Source organism: Carassius carassius, chromosome 4 (genome assembly GCF_963082965.1).
Source record: "Carassius carassius chromosome 4, fCarCar2.1, whole genome shotgun sequence".
Classification (NCBI taxonomy): domain Eukaryota; kingdom Metazoa; phylum Chordata; class Actinopteri; order Cypriniformes; family Cyprinidae; genus Carassius; species Carassius carassius.
The window spans coordinates 12,758,377-12,780,676 of record NC_081758.1 but is presented as its reverse complement, the minus strand read 5'-3'; the positions used below and the strand labels follow the sequence as shown (position 1 = coordinate 12,780,676).

At 37.0% G+C, this 22,300-nt stretch overlaps 1 protein-coding gene across 2 annotated transcripts in view; it reads right to left on the bottom strand.

Annotated features, from left to right (window-relative positions):
* LOC132136496 (transmembrane protein 132E) overlaps nt 1-22,300 on the bottom strand; it is a 378,370-nt gene that overhangs the window by 25,270 nt on the left and 330,800 nt on the right. For both annotated transcript variants that reach the window (XM_059547244.1, XM_059547243.1), the window contains 2 exons: nt 15,995-16,187; nt 5,018-5,161 (listed from right to left, as the gene is read on the bottom strand). In XM_059547244.1, coding sequence (XP_059403227.1) covers nt 5,018-5,161; nt 15,995-16,187 — 337 coding nt within the window. The remainder of the gene's footprint in view (nt 1-5,017; nt 5,162-15,994; nt 16,188-22,300) is intronic.

The following is a 22,300-nucleotide window of genomic DNA, read 5'->3' as shown; positions in this document are numbered from 1 at the left end:
CAAATGAAACATTTCCTTGGCCTAAACCTAGATGTGAAGAATCAGGTAATCTTGATAGTAAGGTTCTGATAGTTGCAAAATGTCTTTCATTGAGATTTATTAAGATAAGTATTATTTTCTTTATCTTTCTTATCTTTTATCTTAATTTCTTTTATTTTAAATTTTTTAATGCAAAAATAAATTCTACTATTTTATCTTAATATGTAATATAAAGACAGAACTGCATAATAGGTCAGCCGGGAAAAAACTAATGATTAAATGATTGGTTCTTCCAAGCCAGCAGCGTTTTATACGTGTTTTTTGTTCATTTGAATTTTCTCTCTTTTCCTTTCTTTCCCTCACTTTTATATAGCTTAAAAGCACCATGTGCATTTTACTTTCACTTTTGAATTAGTGCCTGTTTGGCAGCAACAAAATACAACATCTTACATCAAAATGTGGCGGTAACACCGGTATCACCGTCAACACTGTCTATTGCGGGAAGCCTAATCAATACATATCCAACAAGCCAGACACTGCAATGCTGCCTCAACCAGTGGTGTAAGTACAGAGGGTACTATGTGTTTGTTTTAACAACTGGCAGACGGGGGGAATGTTTAAAAAAATATATATATATTTTTGCAATGTTATTTGGCATTGCTAGAGGAAATTACACCTTTAAATTTTAGTTTACTCATTACAAACAATGATTGTATGTCTTCAAAAGCTTTGTATAGCACACACAAGTAATATTGACCACTTTTATGGGACTTTTTGTCCTTTTCTTGAGTTTTAAAGTATGCAAAACTGTTCATTTTTATTGTACAGAACTATCCAGCTCCTCCAAAATATGTCATTTTATGTTCCACATCAGAGAGAATAAACAATGAATGAGGGTGAGAAATGACAGACTTTTTTATTTTTGGTTAAACTATTCCTTTAATAATAATATCAATACTAGTAATCCAAATTAAACTAACTATTGTTGCTATCAATAGGTGCTGGTGGCAAACAACAAAAGCAGCAGCAGTCTGCAGTGTTAAGCATTTCCTGTCTAGTTCTCAGTGGACTCTACAATTTCGTAAATGTGTTCCTGCTTTGCCACTTCTGTTGGTGTGAGCTCAGTCTTGACCCACTTTCTCCTGGGGCTTCTAATAAACTTGGATGGATAATTTTAAGTCAAAAGCAGTTAAAGACTGTGGGCATCACTAGCCAGCAGGGGACAGCTAAAAGTACTTTTTAAGTGCCAGCCGGCAGTCAAGAGTTCCATGGAGTCACTAATCTGCGCTGACACCTTGTGTGGCTCCAGAGAAGTGGCTGGGGGGAGGTCAGGATAGTGCCGCCCATTGAGATGCCTCCAGTTCTACACACCCACCAGCTGTGTTTAATCCAGAAAGCACCCCATGTAACCCTCCACCATCCAGACTACCGTCACACAGTTAGGCAGATGCACTTTTATCTGTGTTGATGGTATCATGTGAAGGCCAGCTATACATGGTTAAAGACGAACACACTGCCTACAGCTTGAAGCACAAACTGATGATTTCATTTAATATGACCGCTAGCTTTACAAACACAAACAGAATGTTTTCACACTTAAAATACTGGTCTAAATTGGGGAGTTCCAGTCCTGAATGCTTATTGACAAATATTCCAGCTCTGCTAAATTTAGGCAACAGTGTACAAGGGGCCAAACTCTATTGTAGTCACAGTGAAAGGATGCTGTACTAAAAATTAAATTAGGGATGCACAATATATTGGTACCATATAAGTAAATATTACAGATTTATTGATATTGAGTGATATTGGATTTTTTAAATATAGCATGCTTATTTCTCAGTGTTATTTGTTTTCATGTAGATTCCCTTTTTTATTATTATATTTTTTTGCTATTAAGTTCATTTTAGAAAAATAGTAATTTTATAACACTGTTAATTTTTTGTATTTGTTGAAATGATTTAGTTTTTTTTTTTATAATAATTTATGCAAACAAAATGTTAGTCAGTTTTTAATACTGTCAAAGTATCAGTTATCATATGTAAAATAAATAAAAAAATTTTATTCATGTAATGAAATCATTTATTTGATTTGATTTTTATTTATTTATTTTTTATTATCAGCTTACTGTATCTGTATTGACCAGAATTTTAAGACTGATGCATTCCAGTGTAAAATGTTATTTTGTAACATTTGCATCAAAGCAATTACTATGTGATATTTTATTAACACATTTGGGGAGGAGCACGCATAGATAATTAACACGGCCAATTCATCATCAGCAATCACATCCATCTATCCAATCTATCTAATCAGCTCAAGAGAGAACCCATATAAATATTCAAATCAGACCTACCTTCATTATTTCTAGTCTTTTAGCATCCCTCCACCACCCCGACTCCTCACCTTCAGAATTCTGAATTGACCAATCAGTATCCAGGACCAGAACTATCAATTTCATAATATTTATGGTTTACAATTAACCTTGGATAGGAGAAAGCACTTTAACATTTAAAAAATAAACTGACATTATCTTTAAAGGCAGAAGATTTGCTATTCCAATACCTTTTATGCATTATTCAGGCATTGACTGCACTTGGCTGTACCGGAATCAAAGTATATGACTCATCTAGTTAAGGCATCTGCTTTCTATACGTGGTTATTCATGTCTAAATTTGTTTGCTGTGTTGGATGTGTGCAGTGAGGATTCTGACTAAAGCGGTGGAATGGAATGGGAACTGTAGTGTGTTCTCAGCTGTATCAGAACATTAAAAGTAGAGATCAGCTGGGATAGGCTGTTTACAGCTTTCTGCTCCCAAACACAAAGCCCCACAGGGTCTCATCATTCAACACTCACATATTATACATAAAACAATGTAGATGTTCATTACACACACAAATAATTATGTGTGCAAAATTTCAAAAGATACATCTCGCTGGTCATTTGAGTGTTTTATTACCAGTCTCTATATAGAACCTGCGGCAAACATGATAATAAAAGCCATTTCCATGCGTGTAGCATATAATGCCACTCTCACAGCCAATGCATGTACCCATCTGTTCTGGCCAAGCTGGGTTAGTCCATACTTGACCCAAATTTGGGTTGTAAAAACCCAGCATTTTTAGAGTGTACCTTTTGAATGAGATAAGCAAAAAAGATGTTACTTGTTCCTGTAGCCTTGGCCTTCTGTATGATGCTTTTTTTTTGTCACTGCACAGAGCTTTTTATTGAACTGTCAGGACTCATGTTGTCTCAGCTTGAAGGTCGCATCTCGAATTAGCCTCCAAAGTTCAATGGCCCAGGCGGCCAAGCAAACCCACTCAATAACACCAGAGCTAATGCTCTGCCCAGGCACTGCGGCAAACACAGCTATTCTGAATCTTAACACAGATCAACAACAAATGCCCTCACAGCCCAGCTCGGATGACATATGGATCTCAATCTTGTCGGACAGATGACACTTTGAGGCATACAAACATTTCTCTACATTTTGGATACGGTTTAAAGTTGAATTGGATTTCTACTTTTAGATTTTGTCGTGCCATGGAACAGATGGAGAAGATTGCTGAAATTATTGTTTCCTTCAGCAAAGGATGCATTTTTGGGCCTGTATCTATAAGACCTCAACTGTTGTACAAATGCAGAAAAATAGATAAATAAATTTGCAGAAGCTCAGCAGTTGAATTGAGATGGAACTTCATCTATGAAATGAGCATTTAAAGCAGTGGTTCTCAGCCTTGTTGATCTGAAGGCCCCACATTGTACAACACAATTTTAAAATAGGTTAGATATTTAAAATATTTTTTTCTATAAAAGCTAAATTGAAGGGGTATACATATACATATACATATATATATATATATGGTGTTGTCAATCGATTTGTGTTTAAAAAGTATATAAATTGAATTTTATTTATTTATTTTGTTTAGAAAATGACAGATTGTTATGCTAGATAAGAGCCTTATTCCTCGGCTGGGATCATGTAGAGCCCTTTGAAGCTGCAGTGAAACTATAGTTTGGCCCGTTGGCCACCATTCAAGTCCATTATATGAAGAAAAATCCTGGTATGCTTTCCTCAAATAATTTATTTTCTTTGCAACTGAAGAAAGACAGACAAGAACATCTTGAATGACATGGGGGTAGGTTAATTATCAGGAAAATGTTATTCTGGAATTGAACTAATCCTTTAACACGTTTTAAGCTGTTTTGTCAAACTGTAGTTTCATGCACTGGAACTCTTCACATCACAAGTGGAATGTTTTATCGCGTGAGATATCAGATAAACCAACTGCATTAGAAAACCCATACATATGAAGATGTATATGTGATGCTAACATTTAAAAGTATACATTTTCAAATGTAAACAGTCATAACAAAATATTGTGCTATGAATTTTGTTATTGTGCAACTGAGTGAAAGCTTTCTTAATTGAAACTCTGATACTGTAAATAATAGTTTGAGTGGAAAGGAATAAAAGTTGTCAGTTTTAATACCTCTAGTGTTAATTTCAACAGGACACTTTGACGATTTGTAGGTATAGTGCTTTTTTGTGTGTTTTGCGGACACATATTTCCAGTGAGTCTGGGTAGCAACCTGCATATATGTTTAGAATGACTTTGAGGTGAACAAATAACACAATTTCCATTTTCCGTCTCTTTAAATCGAATTGTCCAGCTCTACTTTCAACTAATCCTCAAGATGTGTTATTTCAGTTAATGAAAAGAGCTTTGGTGCACTTACTTTCTAGGAGACTCTTCATTTAAGAGGCATTAAACACAAGTCAAGTGTGTACCCTCTGATGCTGTTCAGTGGGAAATGCTGTTCTGCAGAGCTCTGAACACTTCTGACGACTTCTGAGACAGAAAAGTCATCGATCCCTCGAGGGGATCACGAAAGCAGTGGCCACAAGAGGATATATAAACCCTGCTTAAATCTGGTTTTGATGGTCATTTTATAGACTCTTAAGTTGACCACGATTGATTATGAGAATAGTAGAGGAAGTCCTAGATCGCTAAACCTCTCAACGTAGGCGTGACTTACCTTGACAATGTCCTCACTGAATGACCTGCACTGCACGAAGGATGACACATCAGTGACTGCTCCATTCAGTTCTATGGAAACCACCTTGACAGGGATGGCCACAGTTCGGCCAGTAAGAACTGCCGTGTTGATAATCTCAGTGTCCTGGATATAGAAGAAAGAGAGAGGGGGAAATGAAAGAGATCGTGAGTCTGGTTGTTAGTGGAAATTCACCATTCCAAATATCTGAATGTTTAGGAATGCCCTGGAGTCAGTGTGAGACCGGTAATAAAGTGTAAAAATATGATCTACATTAATGGTAAAAGCCAATGAGCTTCCCTCTCTCTCAAAATATCAGAACAATATAAATTCTGGATGACTGGTTTGAGAACTCATTGACACAACTGAAATTTAAAGCGTTTATGTCCCAGGAATGTGTCCCTTCATTTTCCAAGGCAACTTGATCAAAATGTGTGTCTTTTTGGTAATTACATTGCATGATTTTTATAAAATACATTTTTTTGTAGAATAAATGTTGTCCACTGTGAACAAAATAGTTCTAAAAGGTCTGAATGACTTGGATATTCATCATATAAAAAAAATATCAAAACCAAAAATACCCACAGATGACCTCAAATTGGCTCAAACAGATGCCACAGCTTGGTACATGAATCAACAATGGTTACAACCAACAATGATAATTTGAGAAAAGGAACAAATTCATCCTGACATCACAAAACAACTCAAGTTACTACTTGTGAGACCATCATCAACAATAACAATGTAGATAAAACAGGCATACAGTCAAACAATGCAACCATAATCATTATTCATGCCCTAGTGCATGCTAGAAAGAGTACAAATTGGGTTGACCCACAAAACCAGTTCAAGCTGATTTGAACTCAAATGCTGTGCTTAGTCAAAAATCTTTTATTTTGTGTTTTTGTCCCCAGGGTCCTGTAAGTGTAAAAAAAATAAATAAAAAAAATAAATAAAAATAATATATATATATATATATATATATATATATATATATATATATATATATATATATATATATATATATATATATATATATTTCAATAACTTCTTTTTAAATATTATTGGCCTTTGCAGATCTTTGCTTTAAACTGAAATAGAAGTTTGCTTACATTCTGATTACAAATTATAATCGTATTGCAATAACCTGATTAAGCTAATATTACATTTTTCTGACATATGTCTGTATTACTTTGTACAGAATTATGTGTCTTAAAACATTTTTGTGCAATGAGACATGTTCGTTTTATAAAGTGGACATAAATCAATATACAGACAGGTGAAAGCACCATAACATTGTAATGATCTACATCTTCTTTAATCCATGGCCCTTTTGTGTGCTGTTATCAAGGATATTCATGAGAATTAATGACCTGAATTACTGAAAATTAATTAAAATAAATGGCAAGAGCATTTCTAAGTGAAAAGTAATATGCAACAGGAATATTTTAATAGCTGTAAAGCATTTAAATATCTTTTCTGGAATAAATGCTTTTCCAGGACATGGATCTTAATTAAAAATGGTCAGTCAGAATGCAAAGGAAGAATATATTCTGAAAAATATATTTAGCTTGGAAAAAAAAACAATAACAGAGAATTTACATTTTCAAAATAGTAATTTGTGTATTTGTATTTGTCATTTGTATAAAACCTATTGGGCTATGATAGTTATAGTACTCCACAGTAATGAATTAACTTTGAAAATACTCTGTCCTAAGCTTACCAATTTAAAAGTTTTCCTGTTAGATGACACATGCAAATACATCTATGTGTTCAATTAAATCTCAAAAGCTGCAGCCAGTTAAAAAGAACATTGTCTTCACAATTGTTCTCCAAGAAAAATCAATTCGTTATTTTGGATAGAATTGCTGCAAGGACGTTGCATAACTAACTGTAAATTATTTCCCTTGTGGCCCACAGGAATAAAGAAAAATTATGCAGCTCTTTCTCCATTCTCGTCTCCCTCATGCTTCAATCAAAACAGCATATTTAAGGAGAAACTTTGCACCATGCTCCTTTACTTTTAAACAGGCATTTAAAACCGTAGACATAAAAGCATGCATGTATGAATGAGAAAGCCAAAGTCTTATTTGAACTGGTTTTCAATCAACCTAACTTCACCCTTTCCAGTTGTAAGGGTTGAAAATAATGTATTCCACACTAAATGACTTGACTCTTCATTTGGAAAAACAAATTCTCTTTTTGTTTTGGAAGGCTTAACTGCTTTAAAAGGTGCATCGTATTTGGGGGAACATCTCACAGCAGAACGGGCAAATCTGGTTTACTCCATGAAGATGAGATGCTCTGCAGTACTTATAGCTGTTGGTGGCCAAAGAATATTTTTGATTTCGAGCCCCCTCTTGTTCAGTGACTCATTCCATTTCAATTCGTCAAATGCCAGTGAATCTTTTTCATTTTTTCATTTTTAATTTTTTTTTTTTTTTATGTTACTACAAATATTAAGACATTAAGACATTTGCTGGAAATAAAAGTCGTTTTTGAGTTTATATGGAGTTAAATAAATTGTACTATATGATGGTTTGCTTATTTTGCTCAAAAGTATACTTATAAGAAACTATTCCTCACACCACATGTTAACCACAGGTTATGAGGAATGTCCGGGAAACACTGAATTGTTGAACTATGTTGGTATAGACCGAATTTGCAGGCATAGTAGGCTAAAAATGCATTTGCGAAACACATTTTAGGGTGTTTAGGGAACAAACAATAGAACACAGTGGTGTCAGGCCTCTGAGAGGCTTTTATTTAACAGAAACTAAACATAAAATGCCCAAAAGTGGGGAATTATGTGTCCAAAATAAAAGGAGGAATTGATGTCCTTGTTGTGCTGGGAAATTGTGAAGGAGGGCAGTGTTCAGAAAGGAGGGGTCCAGGCAAGGGGTGGGGCTTCTTCATAGCAGCTCATCTTTCCTGACCCCCAGTGCTTGAAGGGTTTAACAGTCCCAGCATCCTAGCCCATTTTTCATTTCATTTAAAAAGTATTACAATATTTTGCCTCTTTATTAAATTTTTTTTATTCAATTTTTTTTGCATGAGAGAAGTCACCAGATGAAAAGGGTCGTAAATTTTGGACTTGCAAATAACATTTTTGAATTAGGTTGTCTTTAATATCTCCCCACTGAGCAAATGAGTTATTAGCTCAGAATTATCTGATAGCCTTAGCTGAAACTGCATAATCATAATTTTAATTCAAAGTGCATTACTGGCCTGCCTGCCTTGTTTAAATGGAACTCTTCGCACTAAAACATAAATTTCATTACAGGCCTCTGCAGAGGATTTTCACCCTGCAGCTGACCGACTCAGTTCTTTGCCTGAGATCTCATTTTTATGCAAGTTACACTTTAAAGGTCAACATCATCCACCCACTGAATTTATTTAATTCATACGATTCATGTTTGGAAAAAGCCTATTGTGCTGGTGTTGCCTACCGTTGTCATTTCTTCCTCTCCTAGCAAAAACCTAAACAGATGGTCATGGACACACAGGGACTCTCAGCAAAGGAAGCTGATTCAATTCCAGTTTTTTTTTTTCAGCAAATAATAACTAAGCACAGAAAAGACTACACTATTAAGATCAAGAGTCTCTTATCCTTTGCAAAAAAATAAAAAAATAAATTATGTGGTGAAGTATCAGATGAAAATAACGTTGACTTTGTACTTTGAGTCAATACATATTACCCCAATACCATGTTATTCTTAAATATAAGATTTTTTTTTTTACTATGGTAAACACTGATATGTTTATATATTTACATGGTTCCAATGGTAATACCATGATAATAACATGTTTCTGATACTTTTTTTTTTAGCATCATAGCAATACAGCACACTGCTCTAACATAAGAGATGGGTCAATGCTGCCCTTCATTCTGAATGTGACAGCACTGTGCGAGTGTGTCGTTGGGAATGCAAATGGGAGTGTCATTCTCATGGAGGGCAGTATTTACAATGACAGACAGCGAGAGTCGAACGGTCTCACATTATGGTTGAAACTGGCAGCTCAGATGGATATGGACAGCTTTAGCTGTAAATAACAGCAAGGGAGCTTTTGCAAGCTATTAAACACTTCACACACAGTCGGAGAAGAGTAAACCTGAGCCATATGGAAAAGATACCAAAGATTCAGTCTATTTGATATAACACACTGCTGAGGTGACAGACTGCCCTTACCAGGAGGTTTTTCGAAGCAATTTACAGTTGTGTGCACTGTACTATGAATAACCAGCTTGGTATATAGCAGCAAATGCTTTATGGATTCAAACAAGAATGTATGTTGTTCTTGTCAATTGGCTTGCTATCAAATATGGGCATTTTACTATCAACATGAAATGGAATTTGAAGCTATTTGACTTCTGTGACATAAAACAGGATGTTCTGATTAAACAGGGTTTTTAAACTGCAGAGTAAAGTAAGACGAAATTCATTTAATCAGAAATAAAAGTGCATTTAAACTTACAAAGTCATATATTGTATAACGTATATTGTTTTTGCATGATATTCTAATGTCATGTAATTTATTCACCCCTACTATGAAGTAAAATGAAAAGGTTACTTTATGAAATAAAATATATATATATACATTAGGGGTGTAACGGTACGTGTATTCGTACCGGACCGTTTCGGTACAGGGCTTTCGGTATGGTGCACATGTGTAACGAATGACCGAATGCAATATTTTGTTTGCGGAACATAGGTACATTTTCGTGTTTCCAAACGAACATATTAAGTGGCGGAAGTCTCCACGTTCAGCGCAAATCCCGCCCTGCAGCTGATTAAGGCCGGTGACACACTGGCTGCGTGGCGTGAGCGTGGCGTTTCTGCTGCGTGTCAGTTGCTTCGTGTTTTCTGTGTCTTTACACACCAGAATCGTGCCTGATGGCGCTGGCGCTGCTGCTGTAGGTGACATAGAGGGAGACCGCCGACAGACCAGGATCTTGTCTTCACGACAACAATATCTATACTTCATGTTGAGCATAAATATAAAGCCTACTGATAAAGGACACCGTCAACAGTATTGACGGCAAAATAGACTATGTTTGACAGGTGCAATATGCCAGTGTGTCACCGGCCTAAGGTCTCAAAAGGCATCACGCGAGTGTGAACATCACTACAACTAGGAAAAAAACGATTGTAATTCAAACGCAGCTCCCGTCGGCATTTAAACAGACCTTTGCTCTTAATTCCGATCGGTCCAACGCAATAACGAAATCTGAGCAGGTCTAAAAACTGAAACTGTTCATGCTGCACTTTACACTTTGGAAAAGTTATATATTTTTTTTTAAATATGAGCAGGCCTACAAGCTGGGATTGGTAATGCTGCACTGTAATCATAGTTATTTATTTATATTTTTCATTATATTTTATTATATGATATTGGTTTGAGACTGAGAGTATTTTATTTAGTGGAGAACTTTGCAGCCGTATTTTATTTCTTATTCTTTTTTTATTTTATTATAAATTATATTTTATGTATATGTATATGTATATATATATATATATATATATATATATATATATATTGCTATGATATATATATTAGGGCTGTTAACCTAAACTGGTCTCACGCTTCAGTTTGATTACAGTTATCATGTCATCGATTCAGTTCAATTCGATATCATGATGCATTGACGATGCACTGCTTACCAGGATGTTCATAAAAGCTGAAATGTGCCCAGATGTCGGCTTTTAAAGTAGTTGGAGCATTATTAATTACACCATCCTCTGCCATTGTATGCTACCGTGACAAAGCATGTACGCAATAAATGATGTCAGAAAAGCATCAGTACATAATAATCGGTTAAGGTCTATTACTGAACGGATATGGAATCGTCCTCGCTGCATCGCGATGCATCGTAGAAATTATAAATTTTTTATGCAATGAAAAATAAATTTTTGTTGCAATGAATAAATTACCATGAAAGCCTGATGTTTAAAGAGATATGTGATTAAAAGAGATTTAAACAATTTTTCTTATTCTGCATACACACACACACACACACATAGTATCAGTGTTAGGTCAAAAAGTTCAATAAACAGTCTAATAATTTTATTAAAATTTTCTTCTGAATACAATTTTTCAGACTTTACAGGATTAAGCAAGTTAAAAAAAAGTGTCAAGATTGCTTTAAAAGGGTCGAGTTAACTTTAAAGACTAAATCTATCCCTCAGGTTTAAAGCCTGAGGAAAAAACATAAGGTCATCATGACCTCACGTCCAGATTCGTCCCTCTTTTATATACCAGCACTATTCCCTTGTACGAAAGTGTGTATATATGTGTGCTCATGATACCAGCTCTGACTTGAAGGCAGTTATATTTTATTTATGATGTACTATTGAAGCAGGAGCAAAAGTGAAGCCCATGTAGGCAACACATCCTCTGTCCCTTGCATGCTTAACGAGGACCGCCTTCACATGCCAAATCTCAGCAATTTCAAGAGAACACGAGGAGCTGATCCTGAATGCGTGTTAACACTGGACTTCAAGCAGCTTGGGCTATGAGCTTCTCCACCCTTCCTCCAGACTCTAGGATCTTGGTTTCCAAATGAAATACAAAACTTGCTCTCATATGAAAAGAGGACTTTGGACCACTGGGCAACAGTCCAGTTCTTCTTCTCCTTCGCCCAGGTAAGACAACTCTGACATTGTCTGTAGTTCAGCAAATTCCTTGACATGTCTGTGTGTGGTGGCTCTTGATGCCTTGTCCCCAGCCTCAATCCATTCCTTGTGAAGTTCACTCAAATTCTTGAATAGATTTTGCTTGACAGGCCTCATAAGGCTGCGGTTCTCTCGGTTGGTTCTGCATCTTTTTCTTCCACACTTTTTCCTTCAACTCAACTTTTTGTTAACATGTTTGGATACAGCACTCTGTGAACAGCCAGCTTCTTTAGCAATGAATGTTTGTGTCGAAGACAGTGATTGTCTTCTGGACAACTGTCAGATCAGCAGTCATCCTCATGATTGTGTAGCCTAGTGAACCAAACTGAGAGACCATTTTGAAGGCTCAGGAAACCTTTGCAGGTGTTTTGAGTTAATTAGCTGATTGGCATGTCACCATATTCTAATTTGTTGAGAGAGTGAATTGGTGGGTTTTTGTTAAATGTGAGCCAAAATCATCACAACTAAAAGATCCAAATACTTAAACTACTTCAGTCTGTGTGCATTGAATATATTTAATAAATGAGTTTCACAATTTGAGTTGAATTACTGAAATAAATGAAAAATTTTAATTTATTGAGATGTACCTGTATATTATATTATATTATATTATATTATATTATATTATATTATATTATATTATATTATATTATATTATATTATATTATATTATATTATATTATATTATATTATATTATATTATATTATATTATATTATATTATATTATATTATATTATATTAGTCTAGACCAGGCAGTGTGCATGCACAGTCTGTTTCTATTGAAAATGGGACTTCTAATTGCAGCTGCAGTGATATGCTGACTTTACTGATTAGTGATTGGCTCTTTTAATGAAAAGGTGGGGCTTTGTTTGACAAAGCGTATTGAGCGTTGCATTTTTTCATATTCATACTTGCTTTAATAAATAGAATATTGATTACATTGTTAATGTAAAAATATAGAATAGAACCCCCCATAAACATACGCACATACACACATACACACATACATATATATATATATATATATATATATATATATATATATATATATATATATATATATATATATATATATATATATATATACTGATTGAACCTTTTTTTCTCTCAGTAGAAGCATTTTCAGAGGTGGTCTCAGACATTTGGCTCCTAGATACTGTATGAAACACTATGATTTATGCATCACTTCAGCCATTTTTCCCAACAGGCTCAGTCTGGCCACAGTTATCCCCCTTAGATCACAAAGCCATTCTCTCAACCTCTATTAGCATGAACTGCTCTTTCAAACCTGGCCAGAGAGTGAGGCCTTTTAAGTTTCCACAGTTGTGATGATTGGGGTGCAATGTCATCTGCTGGTGTTGGTCCATTGTATTTTTTGAAAACCAAAGTCACTGCACCCATTTACCAAGAAATCTTGGAGCACTTCATGCTTCCTTCTGCTGACCAGCTTTTTGAAGATGCTGATTTCATTTTCCAGCAGGGTTTGGCACCTGCCCACACTGCCAAAAGCACCTAAAGTTGGTTAAATGACCATGGTGTGCTTGACTGGCCAGCGGACTCACCAGACCTGAACCCCACAGAGAATCTATGGAGTATTGTCAAGAAGAAAATGAGAAACAAGAAACCAAAAAATTCAGATGAGCTGCAGGCCACTGTAAAAGAGACCTGGGCTTCCATACCACCTCAGCAGTGCCACAAACTGATCACCTCCATGTCACGCCGAATTCAGGCAGTAATTAAAGCAAAAGAAGCCTCTACCAAGTATTGACTACATGTACAGTACATGAAATTACTTTCCAGAATTGGAAAATGTATTGGTCTTATAAATTATTCTAATTTGTTGAGATAGTGTATTGGTGGGTTTTTGTTAAATGTGAGCCAAAATCATCACAATTAAAAGAACCAAAGACTTAAACTACTTCAGTCTGTGTGCACTGAATGTATTTAATAGATACATGAGTTTAACAATTTGAGTTGAATTACTGAAATAAATGAACTTTTCCACAACATTCTAATTTATTGAGATGTACCTGTAATATAATATATTTTCAGCATGATCCATGGATTCTATACATTCTGTACAGCATACAACCTCTCTCTCACACTCTGCTTTGTATCCAGGGATTTATATCTGTGATTATTCAGAACCTTAAAGAAATTCAAATTTGTTGCTTATTATGTATATGCATGGTGTGGTATCTGCATATGTTCGTCTGCTCTGTATGTGGGGTACTCATTAGATGCTCTGAACGTGAACATGTCTGTGGGTGTATGAAGTGAGATTTGCTGGCCTAAATCAGTGCAGGATTCATTTCATGCACATGGCATACAAAATTTAGGTTCTGTCTATAAACACCTCTTATATGAGCCTTACTGATTGCTTCCTGCTTACAAATGACGAACAGACCTCTTAAGAATTTCCATGCATAAATCCCACATAAACACATGGCATATTGTGTGTATCACATATTTTCCAGCTATTGAACACTTATGCATCTAACACTTGAGCTTTGTTCCAAAACCTCTCTGGCAGTGTCCTCACTGATATAGACCCTCATAATGACTGATTTAGAATGATCTACATAGCCAAAAATGTACCCAAAAAATTTAATAATAAATAACAAACTCTCTTCAGTATTTAATTAATTATAAATATAATTAAAAGATTTTTCTCACAGTCTTTGATTTATTTTTGCAGTTCGTTACAGTACATTCTGGGATTGCCTTCTTTGTAAAGAATAAATGTGGTGCCACCTTATAATTTAGTTTGAAATACTGGAGCCCACGTATGATACTTTAAAATGCTGCCTATGGAAGCAGCTCACTAGGTTTTGGAACCAAATTTATATCTGTTCTTGGATTCTCTGTATGTATTTGCATGAAGGGAGATTGTGAAAAATTGAAGCCTTGGCTCTTGCTCTGCCACAGTTATGAGTATTTCATGACTGTCTTGTTTTGAATTCACTTCTTTTTATTTGAACTGCTATATTCTGCCTGCATAGGGTATTTGAAACACACAAATAGGTTTCAGGGACGGATGGAGGATAGGTCAAAGCAGCGTCTCTACATGAAGCAAAATGTATTTTCTGCTGCACCTGGTCCCCGTGTACTGATTTATACTAGAGTTTAAACATACACATTATGAGAGAGGACAATTTGTCCTAACCAACCAAATATTAATTCTGATTGGTGAATAATGCAGTTTTGTGCTTATGCAGTGATTAGGTATGAGAAAGCCTTTCTAGCCCCTTCAAGAGACCTATTACCTTAAAAATATCCAACAGTGAAAATAGTGGATCAGTCTTTTTCCTGACTTATCTTAAATGATAATGTAAAAATATACTTTAAAATATACTTTAATTTCTATTGAAAATTGTGTGCCATTTACATCTTTTTTTAATTGCACATATGTAATGACAAAATTACATGTCAGAATATTTAATATAATTTAATAATATATTTTTAAATATACTTAATATATTAACTTTAAATGTAATATAAATGATCAATTGTCAAATAAGGGTAGTTTTAAAGCATGGCAAATTATTATTAAAACAATTTTTAAATGTACTTTAAAGTAAAACTTTCATTTTAATTATTACAAAGTCAGTTTTTTTTTTAAAAAGTGTAATTAATTGTGTTGAGAAACAGTCATGAGAGTGTACAGTACTCTTTAAAGCACACTTAAGTGGCTTTTTATTTCATTAATGTCATATTATCTGCAACTATGTGTGTGTGTGTGTGTGTATATATATATATATATATATATATATATATATATATATATATATATATATATATATATATATATATATATATATACCTGTAGGATTTGAAGTACTACAAATGCCCATTTTATACAGTTAAGTACACTACAAGGGCAGCAGCTCAGAAACTACTGCACATGGAAATAATGGGCATTATCATACATCACATACGATATATATATATATATATATATATATATATATATATATATATAAACCCTATCAAAGTCGGCCTACCCTGAGCTCTAAGGTTGTTAAGCTATGGTATATGCTTCTGTAGAACCCAAACTTCAGTGTGATTTCCATATAGATAACATTTCTGCTTCCAATGAAATTTTGTGATGTATGGCTCAAACTGTTCATTAAAAAGTCAATAAAAAAATCAAAGGAAGAAATAATTCCAGAACCAAGGCTGCTGAAAAACTGGGCGGTTATTGTTGTGATCTACTGATTTGACAAGTTCAGTTTCATTTAAAATAGACATGTCCCTAGGTGACAGACAGGAAGACCTTCTTACCATTGAAAGTGGAATGATGGCTTGAATGTCCTTCTGCACAACCGTCAGCTCTGTGACCACCTTCTCTGCATCCGAGGCTGGATTCTGGCCCCGGTAATCAATATTCCAGTTGATTCTTCTGGTGACTGATTGGCTGGTGAAGTTCTCCATCTCAAAGTCTAGCTGCATAATTTCGATACTGGCAGCCATGTCCCTGAAGATACAAGAAGATCATGTGACAGTGAGCACACTAAATTGATCAAAAACAAGGATGTAAAAAAATACCGGTTATCCACCAGATTTATCCATTAAGCTCATTTAGAAGAGTCTAATTAGGGTTAGGTATGTATTTAAATCTTAAATGGTTTAACATGCTGGTCATCAACAAAAACAGATGTTCTGTCATGTAGTAGGTATTATATATTGAAACAATCAGCAAATTAACCAATCAGAGGGCTGGGCAAGACCCATCTGTTGTTTGGGACTGGATTACAGGGGCTAAAAATGGATTTACAAATTACAAATCTAATGAAACAATCGCAAACACGAGACAGAGTGAAGCATACGGTATGTGTATATAAATTATATATACGACAAAATAACATCTACATGTACAAACAGCATTATTATTGCATAGATATTAGATATGTGTGAACATATTCTCAATATTACTGTTTTTACTGTATAATTATCAAATAAATGCATCTTTGGTGGGAATATGGGATGTCTTTCAAATAGCATGAAACAAAACTTCTAAGGTGTCATTTCTATGGCCAAGAAACCTGTTTTCAAACAGATTTTTCTTAACGTTCTCTTTGTCTTTCATTGTTTGGACAAACAGGATATCCTGCCCCAAACTCTCTCTTTTAGTTGAGCCAACCAATATAGGTGTGCCGGGCTATACTAACAAACAGAGCAATGTTTCATAGGCCACTGAGAAGTGTTGTTACTTTTCAGGTGAATCCACCTATAAATGGCTTATAGTTTTCTTGGCATATTAAGCTGGGATAGGGAAAAGTAGTCTAAATAAAATGTATTATTATTATTATCATTACTGTAACATAGGAAAAAGTACACATCACCTTTAATATAAAAGCAAAAATGCTGCATATATTCTTTGATTTCAATCGCATTGGTGAAATGAACACAAACACAATTATAAAAACAGCTGAGCACAACAGTTCAGCAACATACTGGAACTAAATTGGCGACATGAAAAGCGACGGCAACTGTGCCTGGCAAATAGTATCTTTAGAGCCTTTGCAGGAAACCTCCGTAATGGATAGTGACAGGCTAAATGAGCTCTGTCTATTGATCTCATGCACACTCATCAAGGATTATTTCCTTTATCTGAGACTCCTGTTCTACAGGTAGATGTGCTGATAACACGCTGAGAGAGAGCGGCCCAAAAATAAATTCCCTTGCTGGGAGTGCGTGCACTTGTGGAGAAATGCTGCAGGGATATCAAAATGTTATCTGTGGGGGGTAATTAATGTGTCAGAGCTGCAAAATCAACAACAACTTCTTGTGGGGGGTAAGGAAAATCGTAGCTTATTATAGTTTTATATATGACATGAAATTAATCTAAATAATTAAAATAATGTAAATGTTAAATTGAATTTAACCTTTTTTTTACAGTCTTACAGTGTCCTCAAAACCATATTTAGATACTTTATAAGCCATATAAGACGAATTCATTTAATCAAAAATGACGGTAAAATAATTAATTTACCAAAGATTTCAAATGAATGCTGTTTTTTTCATTCATCAATGACTCCTGAAAATATTGTATCACACTTTCCAAAAAAATATTGAGCAGCATAACTGTTTTTAACATTGGTAATAATAAGAAATGTTTCTTAAGTAGCAAATCAGCATATTAGGAAGATTTAAGAAGGATCATGTGACACTGAAGACTGGAGTAATGTCTGCGAAATAAAATTCAGCACAGTAATAAATTACATTTTAAAATGTATTCAATTAGTTATTTAAAACTGTATTCATGTTTTACAATATTACTGTTTGGCATTTTTGATAAATGCACCCTTGCTGAGAATAAGAAAATTAATGCAAAATATACATGTTATTTCTGTCTCTTAAAGGGGACTTTGGATGCCCAAAGTGGTATGATTCATTAGGGTCTTCATTAAATATCTGCAACATACTTTGTTTAAAGTTCCTCAGTGTAAAACAACACCCTTTTTACCTTGTCAAAAAGAGCTCTGTTCACAGTGACCCATTATGACGTCATATTGCTCATTAAATCAAAACGGCTTGATTATTGAGACTATTTAGTTTTTTGGGGTTTAAAAATAAGTAGTGAATGGAATTTTATCATTGTAGGGTGGTTGTGTCTGCACACTGCTAAGACAATGTAAAAGTGAATTTTTACATTATGTAAAAGTGAATTTTGCTTCTGATGTCCCCTTTAAAAAACAATGTGTGCTTGTTTTATATTTTGTTATGTATGGTAATGATATACATATATTTTAAGTGAGGATTAAGTATCTATATTTCTGAGGCCACTGCAATGCATTTTCACATCCTGTTTGCATTCTGTGCTAGAAATCAAGTGCTGGTTGTTTAGCAGTCCAGCACACACTACACTAGTTAGTATACTACATTGGTCAGCTATATGGTTTGCAAAGCCCCTATGTGAGGAGATACTGTTTTGTCACTAATTGGATAATTTTCAATTGATGTGGCCAATTAAAATTACAAGGACATTAAGTGTGACTTTCCTAATAAAAGTTTAATTACTTTTTCTTTTCTTTGGATGGAAATATTTTAAGGAGGATGGGGATCAATCTGTATCAAACGTGTTTGCTTTCTTGATGTCCATTCATTGGACACTGCATTAACAAAGTGTCACGATTGGTAAATCGTGATCTCTGGGTTTTGCACTTTGTGGGTGAAGTCTGTGTGTTACGCGTCTTCACTGATTAGTTTGTGGGCGTCTCCGTTAATTGTCATCAGCAGCAGCTGTCACTCATTACCCTCTCTATATAATGGCTTGTCTCAGTTTGTGAGAGCGTTGTTTCATGTCATTAACCGTGCTTTGCTTTCTGTTGTGTTCTGCATTTTTGGATGTCCGTGTCTTCCCCCGGAACCTCGTCCACTCTTCACAACCACCACAAGCATCACGACTTACCTTCGACTCGCTTCACCGCAGTTCCTGTGCCACCCTCTCCTGCTGCCAACTCACCACCACCATCTGGACTCATCACTTCCCTCCACTATCTCGGACAGTATCTCCTTCCCAGCGTTGTTTGTGTTCCAGTTTGTTTGTTTACCTCCTCTCATTAAAACTTTGTTTATACTCGCACTTGCTTCCAGCTTCTCCTTCACCCAGTCGTCACAGAAAGCTCTCACCACCATGGAAGCAGCGAGCACCACTTCCTTGTCTGACTTCATCCATTACAGCGTCAATCGAATGGATCAGCAGCAGGAGAGCATCGCAAACACCGGACGCGCTATCCAAGCGCTGGTGACACAGGTGTCCGAGCTCACCCAGCAGATCCATCAGCTCACCTCTCCCACTGCGCCCATCGCACCGCCTGCGCCGCCCTTCCCCCGGGAGACCTTCCAGGATCACTTCCGTCCAGAGCAGCGACTTCCGGCGCCAGAGAATTATTCCGGTGAGCCAAATTTCTGCAAGACTTTCCTTAACAAGTGTTCCATGCACTTTGCTTTACAGCCCCGCACCTTCGTGACCGAGGAGTCCAAGGTTGCATTTACACGAACTTTATTATCTGGCAAAGCCGCCTTATGGGGGATAGCGGTGTGGGAGAAACAACATCCGTGTTGCGCCTCGTTCCACACCCTCTCTGGCAGGGAAGCCGCCCACCAGCTCTCAGACCTGCGACAGGGAAGATCTTCGTTTTAGGTCACCCCTGGTTAATCAAACATAATCCACCAGTGGATTGGGGTTCCAACACATTCTGGAGTGAAAGTTGTCATGAGTCTTGTCTGGTTTCTGCTTGTCCTGTTGTGCCTGTTTCTGTCTTTCAGAAAGAGAACGTGGTGTTATCAAACGTGCCCGCAGAGTACCTGGACCTGAAGGAGGTGTTCAGTAAGTCCCGTGCTGCTTCTCTTCCTCCGCATCGTCCCTACGACTGTGCGATAGACTTAGTGCCAGGTAAGTCTCCGCCTAAAGGCAAACTATACTCTCTTTCTATTCCGGAGAGGGAGGCCATGGAGAAATACATTTCTGATTCCTTCGCATCGAGGTTCATCTGCCCTTCCTCTTCTCGAGCAGGGGTGGGATTCTTTTTTGTGGGTAAGAAGGATGGTTCTCTGCGACCTTGTATTGAGGGAAGGGGAAGGGGGATGAATGGAAAACCGCCTTTATTACCCCTAGAGGGCACTTTGAATACTTGATGATGCCGTTCGGGCTCTCCAACTCGCCAGAGATTTTCCAAGCACTCATTAATGACGTGTTGAGAGATATGGTAGATCAGTTTATATATGTTTACCTGGATGACATACTGATTTTTTCTTCATCTCTCCAGGACCACCAGAGGTCCAGAGGTTACTTGAGAATGGGCTTTTTTTCAAGGCGGAGAAATGCGTATTCCATGCACAGTCTGTTCCCTTCCTTGGGTATATTGTCTCGTCCGAGGGAATACATATGGACCCTGACAAGGTTAAGGCTGTGATAGATTGGCCATCTCCAGATTCCCGTAAGGCCCTACAGCGGTTTGTAGGGTTCGCCAATTTCTATCGGCGTTTTATTCGCAATTTCAGCCAACTAGCCTCACCTCTGACGGCCTTGACCTCCCCCAGTACTCCGTTCAGGTGGTCGGACGCTGCCGAGACTGCGTTCACTAACCTCAAGAGCCGCTTTGTTTTGGCTCCCATCCTTGTGGCCCCTGACCCCACACGGCAGTTCGTGGTGGAGGTTGACGCATCAGAGGTGGGGGTAGGAGCAGTGCTGTCCCTACGTGCTGCCTCGGACGATAAGGTACATCCATGCGCGTTTTTTCTCCCATCGTTTATCTCCTGCTGAACACAATTATGACATTGGTAACAGAGAATTGTTGGCCGTCAAATTAGCTTTAGAGGAGTGGCGTCACTGGTTGGAAGGCTCAGGGGTACCTTTCATTGTTTGAACCGATCATAAGAATTTAGAGTACATTAGAACTGCCAAAAGACTCAATTGATTTGATTGTCATTTTGATTTTACTCTATCGTACCGCCCCTGTTACAAAAATGTCAAACCCGACTCTTTATCACGTCTTTTTGATCCCTCCGCCTGCCCGGTGACTCCCGAGTGTATTTTACCTGAGAAAGTAGTCGTCTCAGCACTCGTATGGGAGGTCGGGTCGAAGGTCAAGACGGCCTTAGAAGGGGTAACACCTCCGCCCGGTTGTCCACCGAATCATTTATTTGTGCCGGAGGAGTTAAGGTCCGAAGTCATTCAGTGGGGTCACTGCTCTAACGTTGCTTGTCATCCAGGGATAATTCGAACTAATGGGTTAGTTAAACAATGATACTGGTGGACACTTATGGCTCGTGATGTCCACGATTTTGTTTTGGCTTGCTCAGATTGTACCAGTGGTAAGTCATCTAACCGACCTCCTGATGGGCTCCTTCAACCGCTGTCTGTCCATTCGAGACCCTGGTCCCACATCGCACTAGAATTTGTTACCGCCCTCCCTTCCTCTAATGGCATGATGGTCGTTTTGACCGTAGTGGACCGGATCTCGAAGGTGGCACATTTCATTCCCTTGCCAAAATTACCGACAGCCAAGGAGACAGCAGTCACTGTCCTGGATCACATCTTTCAGCTTCATGGCCTCCCGGTAGACCTGGTTTCTGACAGGGGATCTCAATTTATATCCAAATTTTGGAAAGAATTTTGTAAGTTGCTAGGAGTGTCAGTTAGCCTGTCTTCGGGTTATCATCCCCAGAGTAACGGACAGTCTGAGCGAGCCAACCAAGATTTAGAGAGGACGTTGCGATGTTTGGTCTCCAAGAATCCTTCTTCCGGGAGCCAACAACTCTCTATGGTGGAGTACGCTCACAATTCATTACCAGTGTCAGCCATGGGCCTCTCTCCGTTTCAGTGCAGCTTAGGTTATCAGCCACCAGTTTTTCCCAGTCTGGAATCAGAAGTCGCGGTCCCCTCCGCTCACGCGTTTGTCCAGCAGTGCCATCGCACCTCTGCTCCAGGTGAGGGAGCGCACTAAGGCCAAGGCCGATTGCCACCGGTCAAAGCCTCCCGTTTACGTCGTGGGTCAAAAAGTGTGGCTTTCTACCAATAACATTCCTCTGCGATCCGTATCTAACAAATTAGCTCCCAAATTTATTGTCCCGTTTCCTATC